The 17,778-nt window shown below is 36.1% G+C and overlaps 1 protein-coding gene across 6 annotated transcripts in view; it reads right to left on the bottom strand.

The window, feature by feature from the left end:
* Positions 1-17,778, bottom strand: part of PHTF2 (putative homeodomain transcription factor 2) — a 128,145-nt gene that overhangs the window by 31,068 nt on the left and 79,299 nt on the right. For 5 of the 6 annotated variants that reach the window (XM_058524147.1, XM_058524155.1, XM_058524137.1 and 2 more), the window contains 5 exons: positions 17,088-17,246; positions 10,758-10,923; positions 9,661-9,825; positions 4,112-4,298; positions 2,408-2,563 (listed from right to left, as the gene is read on the bottom strand). In XM_058524147.1, the coding sequence (XP_058380130.1) occupies positions 2,408-2,563; positions 4,112-4,298; positions 9,661-9,825; positions 10,758-10,923; positions 17,088-17,246 (833 nt within the window). The remainder of the gene's footprint in view (positions 1-2,407; positions 2,564-4,111; positions 4,299-9,660; positions 9,826-10,757; positions 10,924-17,087; positions 17,247-17,778) is intronic. The other variant, XM_058524174.1, reaches the window with a different exon arrangement.

Here is a 17,778-nt window from a genome sequence, read left to right as displayed (position 1 = left end):
ATTCCCAGTAGTGGGATGGCTGGATCATAGGGCATCTCTATTTTTAATTCTTTGAGGAACCTCCATACCGTTTTCCATAGAGGCTGCACCAGTTTGCATTCCCACCAGCTGTGTATGAGGGTTCCTGTTTCTCCACATCCTCTCCAACATTTGTTGTTTTTTGTCTTGGTCATTATAGCCATTCTAACGGGCGTGAGGTGGTATCTTAGTGTTGTTTTGATTTGCATTTCCCTGATGATTAGTGATGTTGAGCATCTTTTCATGTGCCTATTGGCCCTCTGTATATCTTCCTTGGAGAAGTGTCTGTTCATTTCCTCTGCCCATTTTTTGATCGGGTTGTTTGTTTTTTTGTTGTTCAGTTGTGTGAGTTCTTTATATATTATGGAGATCAACCCCTTGTCAGATGTATGTTTTGCAAATATTCTCTCCCAGCTGGTTGGTTGTTTGTTCATCTTGATTCTGGTTTCATTTGTCTTATAAAAGCTCTTTAATCTGATAAAGTCCCCCTTGTTTATTTTTTCTTTAGTTTCCCTAGTCTGGGTAGGCATGTCATCCGAAAAGATTCCTTTAAAACCAATGTCAAATAGTGTGTTGCCTATATTTTCTTCTATGAGTTTTATAGTTTCAGAAGACCTGATTTTATTTTTATGTAAACTTTTACATCTTTAAAAATGATTTAAAACAAACAATGCCTATTAGTTAATTATTAGCCTTACTTAGCTTGAAATCTAGAAGACTTTAAGCAATATATTTATTTAAAAGTTAAGATTAGGGCTGGCTCCGTGGCTTAGCAGCTAAGTGCGTGCGCTCCGCTGCTGGTGGCCCGGGTTCGGATCCCGGGCGTGCACCGACGCACCACTTCTCTGGCCATGCTGAGGCCGTGTCCCACATACAGAAACTAGAAGGATGTGCAGCTATGACATACAACTATCTACTGGGGCTTTGGGGGAAAAAAATAAATAAATAAATAAAATTATAAAAATAAATAAATAAATAAAAATAAAAGTTAAGATTAGTAGAATAACGTTCCACCCTTCAAGAATCTCAGTAGTTCAAAATACAGGTGCAAATTAAGAAGAGTAGAGATTATGGCGTAAGAAAAGTACATCTAAAGCCAAATAATTTATAATATAGGAGAGTGGAGACCTTCTACAGGAGGTCCTGAATCCCTTCTAGGACCAACTGACCCCTTAGTGCACAGAGAGTAAGAGTGAATTTCACAAGTATGGTTATCTGGTTTAGGAACAGGGTACGGTACATCAGATGATGTGGGTGAAGGGGCCATGAGCAGACACGCTGTATTAGTGACTGTCTAACTACAATCACCGAGAGAAGAAACACAGCCACAGTCACCAGAAAGATTCACTAGAGATACAACCACAGAGAAGAGTGTACAAAGAACAAGCAACTCTTATTATCTTAAAACCCTCAAGGTATTCACATTCAAGCACAGGGATAATATTTGATTTTTCAAAAGTTTAACGCTAAATCATCAAGAAAAAAAATTCTAACAGTCCAAAATGAGTAGAAGGTAATGTTTACCAAAAAGTGACATAAGAAGTAATTCATTTGCCTCAAAGCAAGATAATGAAATGTTCTGTCCTTAGAATACAAACTGAGGATTCAACTGAATGAAATTCTTTTTCCATCTAAATAGTTTCAAGAGATGTGATAAAGTTGGAAACACTTTAGAGGAAAACAAATATTAACAAAGAAAACGGAATCAAAAAAGAAAAAAGAATTGCTTCTTAGAGTATGCGCAACTTAACTGGTAAGAGTAACATGAAGGAAGTCGCTAAGAATAATAACTTTTATAATCAAGAAGTTGTAAAGCCTTTCAAATTGTGCAAAAGACTAACACAGGAGTTCACAGATTGTCTCTCCAGGATGGTCTTCTTTAAAAGTAAAGGGGGGCTGGCCCGGTGGCATACTGGTTAATTTTGCTCACTCTGCTTCGGCGGCCCAGGGTTCATGGGTTCAGATCCCAGGCACGGACCTACGCACCGCTTATCAAGCCATGCTGCGGCAGGTGTCCCATGTATAAAGTAGAGGAAGATGGGCACGGATGTTAGCCCAGGGCAATCTTCCTCAGCAAAAAGAGGACGATTGGCAACAGATGTTAGCTCAGGGCTAATCTTCCTCACCAAAAAAAAAAAAAAAGTAAACAACAAATGGAATCTATGAGTCTTCAGAGATAATGTACAAAACGAGTACAAATGTATAGCTATTTATCACGTGTGCAACACATAAATCTAAAACTGCTACTCTATAAATCCAGGTCACATAACAATAACATTAATACTGATGGGAAATATTTCAATAATTATATTCAATTGTTGAAAGAAGTTGTAAATTAGTAACATATAAAATAGATATGTAGGTATATATGTAAGGCCAAAGTATATACCTCATTTGGGTAATGTTTCTTATAATGGTGTGACTTTCTACTCCGAAGAATACTCTCAGAAGTCCTGTCCACATGACGGCGTACTGGGTATCCTGTTTCAGGACCCTCCTCACTGGAGACTTCATCAGAGACATTTGTTATTGTCCTTTGTGTATCCTAAGTTGGGAACACACAAAGAGGATTACTGGTAATTTCTGACTGACCTTCTAGCTTTAAAACTACAAAATTTTAAGTTATACATACATATATACACACACCTTCAAATACCTTCGAAAACCTTAAAGTAATTGATTAGTACTACCTGATTTTCTGAAAAAAAAAAGTCTTAAACCATTGACTATACTGTTATTTTAAGAGTAATTCAACAGCCATTTGTCAAATATTGTCCTACAATGTTTCTGTTCACAAAAGGATTTGAAATAGCTTACAAAATTAAGAAATATAAAATAGGATAAAAGCAGAACAGAGACCATTTAAAAGAAGCTGAGAGACCTGAGATGAACTAAACAATTTTCACAAACTGAAAATACCATCAATTATAAGACCACCACCGATTTAATAATGGCTTATGAGGCAGGAGGTGAATGGTAGTTGAATGGGTACAGACAGACACATATCAGACAGACAACATTATATATATCAATTCATAAGAGACAGCCAGATTTCAGAAATTCTGAAATTGAGAGACTCCAGAGTATAAGCTTTATTGATACTTGCATGGTCCTCTCACAGAACTTTAGTAGGTATACATACCTGATACGTGTTTGAAAGCTGTATGATTAAAACTTATTTGTTGAGTGATGACAGTGATGTGAGGTTCACATTACCAGAGAGCTAAATGCTTTAAAAATCTAAAACCAGAGAACAGGACCATATTTCATTGCAGCCCCATGCTATTTATCGTATAGCTACCAGTACTGAAAATACATGTACTGTCCCGTAATAACACACACTTCACTCAAAATGAGAGAACCCCCTTTTCTCTATTTCCCTCAACACAAATGTTCATGCTCACATTCTTAAATGTAACAAAGGTAACATCTTTTAATTTGACCATGTCTTTTTTACTGTAACAGCTTTTAAAGAATAAATTATTTAAGCAAAAAAATTCAGTGAAACAAAGAGAGAGAAGATATAACATAGGCTTTCTTACAACAAACCCAGTGTTTCTATATTATTTTGGAAAAGTAAGCAAACAATTGTTATCCACAACAAATATGTCCTCAATAAGAATTTTTTTCAAATTCAAAACAAAACAAAACAAATGTACTGACACCAAAGGTAATGAAGGTAGGAAAAACAAGATAATATTTTCTTATAGAGAACATAAATGGAAAACCAGGTTCCTAGTTCAGTTTGCAGAATAATTTAGATGTTCCATTTAAAACAAATTCTTACACACACATGGAAATGGGGAAAGGAAAGGTGAGATTTAACAAACATCAACTATAGATTATAAAGTGCTTTACCATTTTGGAAAAATTGGAGCCATCAATCAATTCAGAAGATACCAAGTTATATCGGCAATCAAGTTGATTCACATAACTTTATCTGATTGTCAGCTTCATCAGCGTGATTTGTAAAGGCTCACAGAATAAATTCTGGAGAAAATACATAGTCCAAGGGCAACTACTATGTCTAAGTCACTTCCCATTAGCTAATGTAAAATCACACAGGCAAACTATGCAAAAAAATCACACTTACTTTGCTGGGAATGTTCCTCAGTGTTCCTGTGTTCCAGGTTGTCCCTTCTGGTCGCAGTGTTTCACACTGAGCTTCATGGCTTTGTACTCCATCTTCACTGCTTTTAACAGTCTTTTTCCCATCGAGGGATACATAGCCATTGTCAGTCTCAGTTGATTTATCAATTGAATTCTTTGCTTTCTTTGATCTAAAAAGAAAAATATGCAGAAGCATGTTATGTGGACTTAGTTTATTTTGGATGGGTTACTGATAGAATCTGTGATCTGTTAATAATTAAATCTGTTAGTTAGCTCTCAAAATTTTAATGGCTACCTTATTTTCACAATAAATAATTTAGTAATATAATATCTATCATATAAAATAAACAGGTAAATCAACATCCTAGTTCATCTTATTTTATGAGTTTTGAGGTCTTACAAGTAGCAATTCTAACAGACATGCCCTAACTTATCAAACAATTCTTGGTCAAAATCACCTGGCCTTTGAGCATAATCTAGGATCAAAATTTTGCCCATTTTATTATGGTTAATAATATATTTTTAAAGTTTTATTTTAAAAAACTATCTCAGTAACTAACAGGTTAAGTTGTAATTAGTAGTTTAACTTAGTTTTAATACTTTCCTTTACCCAAATACTTTATAATTAATATATATATATATAAATATGTCTGATAAATTCATTTTAATATACAATGGAGACATAGGAACTTTTGTAACATAAAAATATATGAAAAAAGGGAAAATTTTACACAAGGTTCTAAATAATGGAAGAAGTAGAAATGAAGAACACAAAGAAAATAAAGAAGTAACATCTTTCACCCACTGAAATACTCTGGAAAAAATATTAATAATCATGTAGCTTACAAATACCTAAAAGGTTACAACTGAGGTTCTTCATTTATAGGAATTAAATTTTTCTCAATACATAAAATATAATATGGGAAATAATAAGCAACACATTTTTGGTTAACAGGCAAATGCTTGAGGAGCATTCTTCAGAGACTACAGTGGGTGAAAGCATGGCTATGCAAAAGAAATGGTTAGTAGAAATATAATGTAAGTCCCACACAAAATTAAAATATGCTCACAGCGGACTAAGTTTATCATAAAACATTATTAAAAAGCAATTATATTTAAATAAATCCCTTTGAATTCTCTCCCGAGTATCAGTTTTTGCAAGAAAAAAAATATAAAACTAGTATATTACCTTCACGTAAGGTCAAAAAACAAAAGTTTTAAAAAATGCACAAAAAAAGTTATCTTTAACACTAAAGTTACTCAGTTCTATTGAAATATTTTAGAACTGCACAGGATCTCAGAATTCACCTATTCTAAATGCTCACTTTGGAAACCAGGAATCAGAAACATAAAGAGGTCTAAGCAATTTATTTAAGGTCACACAGCCAGTTAGCGGCAAAGCTAGCACTAGAATACAGATTTTCAGACTATGAGGTTAATTATATTCCCCACACTACCTCCCACTGCCCACTTCTTTGGGAAACTGCCTATTAAGATTTCTTCTTAACCCACTCATCAAAGCCTAGAAAGTTTTTGTCTTATACAAACAGGCCCCTCTTCTTCCTGACCTTCTGCTGCAAGGTTACTAAAGGGGAAAGACAGACCATACTTCCCATATGCTCTACAGAGCTCCAATGTTTTCTAGTCATTCAGAACACTTCTCCACAGGGTTGCAAGACAGAAGCCCGATCTTCTGTCCTTTCTCTTTCTATATGACCCTAAGAGGCATGGAGAGAGAACAGAATGAGCCATAGAACAAAGATCATTTAAGAGTGGCGGAGGGAGGGAGGAAAATGGATTATAGTAGAGAGGAGAAAGGGCAAAAATAGAAAATAAAAGGTGCAGAGAAAATCGGTGACCCTCTCTGCCTGGGGGAAAAAGTTATAAAACACCAGTTATTAACTATTCCCTTTACCTCTCCCTTGAACATTGTGCAACATACAAATGTGGGAAAAGACTAAGGGAAGTGAAGTTACTTGATACCCTGAAAATGTGAGAAACTCAAAGATAGAGAAGACAGATAAAGATGCTGGAAAGGCATTTATGAAGATTCATGGAAATTACACTGGGCTGGAAAGGGAGGGGGGAAAAGGAGGTAAATGAGGTGAAGGAAGACTGGAAAGTCAGCAGAACCATTAATCAGAGAGGATATGCAAGAGAAGAAATTTATTTGGGAAGAAAGATGGAATTGTTGGACCTGAAGTGCCCGGGAACACGCTGAGAAAGATCAGTAGGCAGTTGAAAACATAGGCCTGAAGGCCAGTAGTCAAAGTAGAAAAAGGGACAGAGAACCTGCAGAGTCAACCAGAACCCCAGAGGGCAAAAGATAAGGGCATAGTGAGAAGGGCTTTGAATCAGTAACAACTGCTGCCTTAAGGAATGTTCTAAGGGGAATGTATTCTTTCCATACCAGGACAGGGTAAAGACTATGTTTAGCCAGGGGAAAGAGGATTAGTAGTACCCATTCCATATGATACCTTTCAGCTATCTACCGCTTTCTCCCTTCCTTATCTCTGCCCCCTTCCAATCTTCTCTGGGTTGTTTCTCTCCCCACTATGTCCTCAAAGTACATAAACACAAAAGGAGATGTGAACAGTAAGTTACTAAGCTATAGTAGCTATCTGATGTTTCTCGTGAACTAAATGCAGGTAAGTTGCAAAACAAGCTGAAACGACAAAGAAAATACTAAATGTAAGTACAACCCTCAGGGATGACAAAGTAGCTCAAAATACAAATCAAGGCAGCTTGGCAGTGGCTGGTAATAACAGCAGTGGCAAGAGTATTGTTGGAGAGGGACAGCCCAGTGGCAGCCAAAAATGGCGGCCCATTCGAAGACAATTTTAGGGCAGGGTGCCAGGTGCAGCCCAGCAGAGTTGGAAGATGGGCTACATACAGAGGATTCATTGAATAAGTAAGTATATTGAGAACAATGGGAACCAGGTTTTTCAGGGATAGAGAGGAAGATATAAATATGGAGAGGAGAAAAGATAAAATGAACTCCGTGGTATTGTATTTGAATTGGAGCTATCATTGCAAATTCATGGTTTATAATATATCTAAATAGATATAGAAATAAATACAAATGTAAAGGGATAAACACACACACATAGACACACACATTTTCTAGCTCTGCCCACTGAGAAGGCATGGGGGTAGCAAAACCTCAACAGCAATGAGCACATCTAGCACTCAGATCTTGGTTTCTATATACCACACTCCTTGAAGAAATGGCTGATTCCAGGGCTGAGGCAGAGGAAGTACAAGTTGAACCTGAAACATTTTGTTGTGCCAGAAAGCAAGGAAGTGCTCAAAGAATGACAGGGACATGTCAAAAAGACAAACTGCTCAAAGGGGCTCCACTGGCCAAATTTAGGCTAATTTGATCATCAAAATACATGATAGTAACAAACTGAATAAAATAGAAATCCATGAGTAAACAGGGAAAAGCTTTTCCTTAAAGTAGAATGCCAACTAATAAACGTAGAAGGAATGATACAGTTAGAAAAATCACCTTTTGGCAACCATCATAATAATAATTCTGGCAAGAATCATCAATGGATGCTAAAAATAGAAGGTGAAGGTGGGATGAGAAATGGGTTATTTTCATAGTCTTAATGTATCTCCACACTTTTCAAAGCCTGAAAGAACAAGACATCATCAAGATTTCAGAACTCAGTTTAGAACTTCCAAAATTAACATTTTTCTTAAGATCTTTTTGCACTTAATATTTAAAACAGTCTCATTCATATGCTGGCAAAGCAGTCACAAAATGAGAAAGTTGAAAATAGCGCATCTTTAAAAACATTATAGTTGTCGTAATTAAAGAGAATAAATCCAAAGGGATTTAGCCATTATAATATCAATGACTGGTAGTCAGGGTCATGCTACAGCCCAAAAGGAGGAAAATTGAAGTCTATCTTATTTGACGAGAGAAACACTGTAAATTCCAAAGGCACCAACCTACTAATTCAGGGGGATTCTAAATACTATGTAACACAGTATCAGTTTTGGACACCCAAAACAACGAAATGACTCCCCAAAAGCAAAACATATCCACTACGCTATTTTTAACTGCTTATCAGAAAGTCTTAAAAAAAAAAAAAAAAAGAAAGTCTTGAGAAATGTTTAAGAAACTGACTTTGCAGTGATAAAACTACCACATCCTAGTGCTAGAAAGGAGAGCTACTTGCAAAAAAAGAAAAAAAAAAAAGACTAATAAAGAGAGAGAGGGAGACAGGATCCAACCCAACTTAAAAACAAAACAAAATAAAATCTATATCTTCTCTGGAGGAAGAATAGGTAGTTGGAATAGTGGGGGAATCAATTTAATCCTATGCTACTGCAAACTATTAAAATTTTGGAAAATTTCCCCCCAAATTACAATCAATGAAAATATGCCCAGGATATAATTGCTTAATTACATAATGCATGATAAACTTTATCATAAGAGCACAATCACAAATTGATGAAACAATGATATTAGTAGAGAAGTTAACAAAAGTGACCAAAAATAGTTATTTGCAGTATCCCTTTTCTCGATTTATTAACTTAGCACTTTTATCAGTTACACTCAGTATTTTGATCATAGCTTTTTAACTTTTTTCAAATTCCTTATATGTATATGTAACCTAGTAATATAACCCTTAAACGTTTTGAATAAATTATTCAAAATAATAATACAAGATTAAGTTAGGTTTAATTATTTTTGAAGTTTGCTATAATTATATTTCCCTATTTGGTAAATCTTTATTGTGGTACAAACTATACAAAAAGCCCAATATACAAAAATAAAATTTCATATACATTTTATTTCTTTAAATAACAATGCTTATGTTTTATTTCAGATAATTTTAGATAATTGTGGCAGGAATTAAAGGAAAAAAAAGTCACACAACTCACGTGGCATATTAATAAAGCCAATGTGACCTATAGAGCTGATAAAAATAAAATAACCAGGGCCAGCCAGGTGGCGTAATGGTTAAGTTTGTGCGTTCTGCTTCAATGGCCCAGGGTTCGTGTGTTTGGATCCTGGGCGCGGACCTACTCGCCGCTCATCAAGCCATGCCGAGGCGGCATCCCATATATAAGAGTTACAACTCTACAACTATGATACACAACTATGTACTGGGGCTTTGGGGAGAAAAAAGAAAAAAAAAAAGAGGAAGATTGGCAACAGATGTCAGCGCAGGGTCAATCTTCCTCAAAACAAATAAATAAATAAAATAAAATAACCAATTTAATACAAGTAAAATAGTACTTGAGAAATCACACAAGAAACCAAAATCAAGAAACCCTAACTAAATATACTTTGATGATATATATTCATTCTCATATAGATGTATTTACACATATCCCAAAATAAACTTTACGGTCTCTATTTGTTCATTATCTATAGTATTATAATTTATCAAAACAAAATCCATAATAGGGCTGTCATATTTAAAGTCATTAATATTCATTACTTGAGCCTGAAGTGCCAGAAAAGGGATAGTGCATCTCTATTGCCATATAAAGCCTTGAATAAATACAAACCCTGATAAAAAGAAAGCAGCATGCCAGAGATCTCTGAAGACAGCGCCAACACTGTAAGAGGTACTTGTACCGTGGTTCTGAACTGCTCCCTCCTGTGTGTTATCTGTGGTACTAGAACCATCGCCTTCCCTATGTACTTCCAAATGGGCTGCTTTTCTTAATTTCCTTTGTGAGAAGAGATTAAGAACTGAAGGTAGCTTTAAAATTTTAACAACTATTTTCTTGGTAGTACATTCACAATTTTGGTAAACATAAACACAGGAACTTCAATACATAATAAAATTCAGATTTACTGGATAAAAGTTAATCCAAATATTAAGGTACATATTCAATACCAATTTCTGTAAATGTTAAAGTATTGTTCCTTGCTCATACTGACAGGTCAGTGGACATTAGGTTGTAAGGATTGCATTAGACAGGTATTTACAAAAGCATTTCTTCCCTATTTGAATGCCACTTATCTGCAGATAAAGAAAGAAGAAAATTCAGATCAGAGAGACTTATCATCTAACTGATCAGCAATGCTATTTATTTAATGTAGGCATTATCTTTTCAAAATGACAAAGGCTTAAATCTCAACATCCCCAAACTGCAAATGTCACAATCTCTTAGCAACGATATTCAAACGAGGAATTGCTGAAAAGACCCTAAAAACAGAACTCCATTGTGCTGAGTGGCCAGTGAGACTTACTATGCTTACTTAATCAAGGGGCAATATTAAACAGCTTCAAATAGCATTTAATAAATAGAATTTAGCTGAAATTTTTTCTTGGCTCTTGTTTTTGCCAAAGTATCTCATAAGTACAAGACTTGGTAAATAGTGGGAATTATTAGCAACTCCAGCTAACATATATTCTCTACATTGATATTAAGTGCCTTAGAAATGAGCTTCAAGAAAAATAAAAACAAAAACAGATATGTGGTCTCAAAATGGCCTTGAAGCAAATACAGAAACTAAATCATTTGGTAGTTAATTCTGAAGCTCACTGCTTTATTTGAAAGAGCAACTTTATAAGATAACATTTTATTCAAGTCAAGAACAATTCCGGATTCAAATTACAGAAATCTACAAAAGATCACTTTTAAACAGAGAGTACCTTCTTCTTTTACCCCCTGTACTTAGAGGAGGTTTGGGTGTTCTTGTTGAAACAATCTGGCAGTGCACAGTTCCCAGGAGCAGCATCAGCCATATTGGCCCAATCACTTCTGTCAGAGGTATGCTATGCGGGCTAGAAGCGGAACAGAATAATACTATTGCGGCAACTACAAAAAGGGAAAGAAAATACGTTTAATTATAGATATGATAGTCACTTCTTCAAAAATTGCTCTAACGTTGCTTCTTGCCAGATTATTTTTCTAAATTTAAGTGAGTTTAAAATGCTACTCCAGACAAGCTCTTTCAGAGTATTTTATTGTTTGCCATTGGCTAACCAAGCTATTCAGTAACAAACTCTTGGAACAAGATAACACCCAATGTAGTCTCTAAAGTACATAACTTAACACTGCAAAGAAAACTAGATGTGTACAAATCTGAGGGCATTCCTGGTAAGATCACAAACAATCAGAAGAACCGCATTAACCTCAGGTGCACTTAAGATTTTGTTATACAAACAAGGAAGTCTATGATAAGTGTGTAATAAGGCTATAAAGAGCCAGCCCTGGTGGTCTAGTGGTTACGATTCGTGTGTAATATTACCACCACCTCCCAGGTTCGTTTCCCTGTCAGGAAACCACACCACCTGTCTGTCGGTTGTCATACTGTGGCAGCTGCATGTGATGCTGAAAGCTTATGCCACTGGTATTATGAATACCAGCAGGGTCACGCATGGTGGACAGGTTTCAGTGGAGCTTCCAGACTAGACAGACTAGGAAGAAGGACCTGTCCACCCACTTCCAAAACACTTGGCCATGAAAACCCTATGAAGAGCAGTGGAGCATTGTCTGATAGAGCACCAGAAAGTGAGAGGATGGCGCAAAAAGACCAGGCAGGTGTACACTGTCTACTGTATACCGGGTTGCTGGGAGTCAGAATCTGACTTGCTGGCACTAACAGAAGAAGACTATAAAGAGCTTCTTTTTCAGTAGAGGTCTATCTACTCAGAATTAACAACATAAATTTACTTGGGCATATTTTCAGGAAAACCACTAAACACCCATCAGTGCTAACCATTACCATGTGAAGAAGAAATCTTGTTTTTGCCTGCTCAGCATTCTTTAGACTTTCTAGACATAAACTCTCTTTATCTTTTGCAAGTCTGCCTCCTTTTCTGTCAATAAAACAGTGTTATTTCCCCCACCTCAGGGATGGACACATAATCCAGGCTTGCCAGTCTTAACTCTGGGCACAGGAATTAATAAAAAGATGGGCATGTGATCCACACAGGGCCAAACAGAATCTTTTTCAGAAATTAATACAGGTGCGTATGGAAATATGAAATTGCCAGGAGCCACCTCAGCCACCACTCAGAAAGAGCCTCCCTAAGAATGAGACCAGCAAAAGGAAAGCAGAATCAACAGCACAAAAAGTAAAGACATCATCTGAGCCTCTAGATCCAGCAATGCTTGAATCCAGGGCCTAGGAGTACCTAAGTTTGTTTTGGAACAACTGAAGAATTTGAACATTAGGAGATTTTTGTTCACTTTGTTAGGTGTGATAATCGTAATATGGTTGTGTAATGTGCATATTTTGAAGAGATGCATATTGATGTGTTCAGGGATAAAATGTCATCATGCATATAATTCACTTTAACAAAACAGATTAAGTAAATATCCCAAAATGTTACTAATTATTTAATCAAAGAGATGGGCATATGGGTGTTTGGGGTGACTATGTAACTCACCATCTAAATCAGGACCCAGAAGAGTGAAAGGAGAGCTGTTAATGAAGCACTCAGACAACACAAGTCAACCTGGACACTTGGAAAGCCCCTGGCAAACTGGAACATGTGGTCACCACGATTATTGTACTAATCTATCTAGTTTCCTGTTTTTTGAAAACTTCTATAGTAAGCAGTGAAAAAAACCCCAAAAAACACTTTTCACAAAAGCTAGTTTACATTTGGTTTCTGCCACCTGCAACTGAAAGAATCCTGGTCTGGCATACCAAGACTTAAGCTTACAACACCACTTTATCTCCTAATATGTTTAAGAAATATCATAAAAACAAATTTCAGCTTTATATTCCCCTGAGTAAGAAAATACGGTTCTTTAAAAAGAAAAAAAAGACAAATTTTTAAAAATGCCAATCATCTTTATGAATTACCCTGGAATTTAACTCAAATTCTCTAGTTGTTTTATAACAGAATCTGGAATTTTGAGAAGTACAGAGTTTTTGTTGTTTCTAATATGAACTCTAATGTGATCTTTATCAAGTTCCTTACCTTTTTCGAGCCTTGCTTTATTCCTCTGTACAATAAAACAGTATATAGGTGCTGTAGGTTTCAAGGGAGGTAACATATGTAAACACTTTGAAAAGCTCCTCACATACAGCAAATGTGCACCTAACACTGGTAAATGGCACTTGTATCAGCTATCATTATTTAAAACGGAGGAGGATGCAGATGCTACCTAGGTTCAAAGTGTCAGGCACAAAGAAGAACATCTTAAAGAATTTTGGATTTTATATAACCTCTTACCGGCTATTTATCTCTCCTCTTTCAGCCCCATGACCACCATTCTCTCTAATGCTAGGGCTGGGAACCTACAAACTGTTTTCTATCTTAACAGGAAAGCTGTTACATTCTGTGAAATTCTGCCAATAGAAAGCATTAGAAAACAAGGGGGAAGCCACTTTATTCCTCTCTCTTTTTCCTTCCTTCTTCTGGCTGTGTCTCTCAAAGTGGCCATGTCCCTTCCATGGCTTCAGTTCCTGAGGCAGAGGTTCTGGTATCCATGGTTCTGGTATCATCTCCTCCCCTTTCTCCCCATCGAGTGAAGGGTTAGCAGATACCAGGAGAAAATATTCACTTCTTTTATATAATGCTAAGTTATACTTTTTGATCATTTAATGAAGTCCTATGAACTAGACAGTACTGTTGGAGATTTCTGCTAGATGGTACTTCTAGAGATTTCTCCAAGAGATCAACTAAGACAAAATGTTCTTTATTGGGCACAAGTAGTTCCAAGGCAGGACTTCACATACTGGCCAAGCAGAACTCTAGGGACAATCATCAGGAATATAAAATATCTAAAGTTCAATTTCTAGGTCTGTCAATCTTTAAGATTTAAGATTTAGTGGCAGGTGTTAGGCATTGGGAGAAGAAAGACAAATAAGATAAGTCTCTGCTCCCTGCCCCCCCTCAGTTTAGAGGAAAAGGGAGACATACATGGAAACAATTAAAACACCTGTAATGGACTGAATTGTGCCCCCCCCCACCAGTTCATAATTAAAGCCTAAACCTGAGTGACTAATTTACAGATAGGGCCTATAAGAATGTAATAAAGGTTGAATGAAGTCATAGGGTGGGACCTTAATCCAATAGGACTGGTGCCCTTATTAGAAGAGGAAGAGACACCAGAATCGCTCTCCGCTCACACAGAGAAGAAAGACCACACAGTGAGAAGGCAGGCATCCAAAAGTCAGGGAGAGAAACCTCACCAGACACCAACCCTGACAACACTTTGATCTTGGACTTCCAGCCTCCAGAACTGTGAGAAAATAAATTTCTGCTGTTTAAGCCCCCCAGTCTGTGGTATTCTGTTCCGGAAGACCGAGCAAACTAACTGAATACCTACCACAGGTGCTGTAACATACACAGGAAAGACGTGTAACTCAATCGGGGGGTTCTGAAAGGATTCTCAAAGAGGGTGACGTCCGATGTCTAATCTAACTCTGAGAGAACAAGTGGGAGTGGACTAGGTAAATAAAAGAGAAAGGGGCTACCCAGGCAAAGAGAGCTGCATGTCCAAAGGCATATGGGCAAAAAAAAGCACAGAATGTTTACGAAACAGCAAAGAGCTAATTTAGTCTGGCTAAAGTTGGGGAGAGATTCAACAAGGGATTGACTGAAAACTTGGCTTTTGTCTTGAAAGCAAAGATAACTAGAAAGAGATTTAGACCTTAAAGTGGCTCTTTTAGATTTGTAATTTTAAAATGGACAGAAGGTAGAAGATATAAGAGCTCTTGGCAATAATCTGGGTAAGAAATAATGTAAGCAAGAAGTGGGGATGGAGCTGACAATACACAGTTGAGAAACTTAAAAGGCATGTAATTGAAGTAAAAACTTATATGTAATTATATAAAATCAAATCTGACTGCACATGATTCTTTCAACCTTTTGGGAGATGAGGGTGGGACAGAGAATGAGGATATTACTCAGAGCACTGCACCCTACTTCTATATGCAAGGAGATGGAGGCACAGGAGTTTCTAAAGGCACTAGCAGATTGCTGAGGGTCATTAGGGTCACATCATGACTTTGTCACTGGCTGTGTGACTTGGAGCAGGTTAAGTCACTTCTTTAAGCTTTACTAGGAGAATGTTCAGTGTTCATCCCTTATGAAAACTTATGATGTTAAACTTTGGTTCTGAACTAAAAAATATCTCTTTCCCATGCCTGATCTAACCTGTGTTCCCTATTTAACTTAGGAAAGCCAGTAAGTGAATTCCAGACACAGTAAGTGAACTTCTAATTACACTGGAAACTTGTTTGCCTTCAAATACTAGAAAGCAACAATACTAAAAAAGCACAATGCACAGTGGTTACAATCAACGATAATGATTAATTATTACTCTAATAAGCAATTGCAATTTCTGACCACTTTAGAATCAAGTTTTCTCCTTTAGGTAAACTAGAAAGCATTAGAAGATAACCATACTTAGATTAAGCTCTCTTAAACCCTTTTGGGAGCAAAGCAAACACAAGAAAATAACTCAATAACAATTATGATAACTTATACCTAGAAAATAGTTGATAAATATACATTTAGAAGACCTATCATATAATGGCATTACTTAACAACAACAATAAAGGTCAACTTCTTGAAAGCAATTATAAACTGCATATGAAAATCCTTGGAAAGGTTATTACACTTAATTGCAGGCATCCTAGGATCTTATCATAAGAAAATAACTCAAAATGTAAGAAAAACTTCACAAAAAAATATGCTCACTTCAGCATTAATTATAATAGCAAAAGACAGCAAAAAGCTTAAATGCCCAACATTGAAGTAGGACAGAACATTTTCCAATAATTTAAAAATATATTTATAAAGACTCTGATACTTGTACCAACATAAGGCAAAAAAAGAATACAATTATTTACATAGAATAATGTCAACTATATAAAAAATGTTACAAAGTAAATTGAAAGGCACGATTATGGGTAGTTTTTTTTTTTCTTTAGTTTTTTCCTATATTTTCTGCAATGAACATGCATCATTTCTTTAATCAGAAACATACACACACACTCTCTATTAACAACAATCACAAAATCTTCATAGTTCACTCCCTTTTATGTCTAAAAGATGTGCCCCGGCTTAAAAGAAACAACTTTACCTAAATAAAAGTCTGCAGTTTTTATAATATTCTCATTTACTTAAAAGATATTATCTTTTATTTAGAGTTTGTTAATAAAACATATTTAAATAATCATTCAGGATTACAATTGTGTTTCTAGAAAAGTAAGACATTAGAAAGACTGAAAGGGTACCAACCAAATTAAAATCATTGCTTTGTTAGAGGGATGGAATGTGAATGGTTTCTCCTGCAAGTCCCCAAACGGTCTAGAGTGTCAAACACCACCGCTGTATACTGCTGCCATGACTGTGCACTAGAATACTGCTGTGTTGGGGGTGGCAGAACAGAGTTGTGAAGCATGTGGCTCTGCAGTCGGACTGCTTCGACTTGAACCTGGGCTCTCCCATACTTGGTCATTATGTGACTTTGAGCCCTCAGGTCCTTCAGGTCCCATGTCTATAAGCTAGGCATAATAATAGTACCTGTACTTCACTGGGTTGTTGTGAGAATTACACGAGAATCTGTGAAAAGCACTTAGAACAGTGCATGGTATATAGAATTTCAAAACAGAATGAGGACAGTCTCAGACCACAGTGGTTAAAAGAAAAAATAAACCATGGCTGAGGCAGGAAAAATGAACTTGTATAGGTTGTATTAAAAAACACTGGCGTAGTAAAAGAGATGCATTTTGAAGAGACTTTCTAATTTTTAAAAATCCTCTCAATCTATATTTTTCTTTAGCCATCCACAGATTCAAATTTTCAAAAATTATATTGGAAAATAACTGCTTTGTTGTCTCAAACATTTTTAATACCAAACCAGTTGTGTCTTATTAAGTGAAATATCACAATAAATATATATTTTCATACTGAATAGTATTTAGTGTATGTTTAAAAAAAAGCCTTAGTAACCCTACAAACATAACATCTTGAGAGTTAAAAGCAAAATGCATTTCTATCACTTAATTATACCTTGAAGAAGATAGAGGACAAGAAGCCAGAAAAAGATGACTTTTGATGTTACTTGTAACCACCACCGGAAGAAAAAGGGAAAAAATACAACTCGAACAATTCCCTTTCTAGTCAGAGAAGTCCAAGGACTTTCAGGTTTTGCCTTAGCAAATGCAGACCCTGAAAAAAGTAAAATAAAATGATAGAGTATATTTATTATTCTTTAATTTCCTTAGAGAAAAAATTTCAACATTTAGAGAACAAAATGTATAATTTTATTTTGTATTATGCTATGAGTGAGAAATGTCCAATTTTGGGTAGTAGACACTTTTTAAAAACATTCTTCATGGTGTCATAACAACTCAAGTAAAAAACTATTTTTAACTGAAATAATAGCAGAATTTCTCCCACATATATATATATTTTTTTTGTGAAGAAGATCAGCCTTGAGCTAACATCTGCCAATCCTTTTTTTTTTTTTTTTTTTGCTGAGGAAGACTGGCCCTGGGCTAACATCTGTGCCCATCTTCCTCCACTTTATATGGGACGCCACCACAGCATGGCTTGACAAGTGGTGCGTCAGTGCACGCTCGGGATCCGAACCGGCGAACCCTGGGCTGCCACAGCAGAGCACGCGCACTTAACCGCTTGTGCCATCGGGCCGGCCCTCTCCCACATATTTTATAAGACAATGTTCAAATGTCAGCTCCAG

The sequence above is a fragment of the Diceros bicornis genome, chromosome 3, assembly GCF_020826845.1.
Source record: "Diceros bicornis minor isolate mBicDic1 chromosome 3, mDicBic1.mat.cur, whole genome shotgun sequence".
Classification (NCBI taxonomy): domain Eukaryota; kingdom Metazoa; phylum Chordata; class Mammalia; order Perissodactyla; family Rhinocerotidae; genus Diceros; species Diceros bicornis.
The sequence above is the reverse complement of the archived record's forward strand: the minus strand, read 5'-3'. Positions and strand labels throughout refer to the sequence as shown.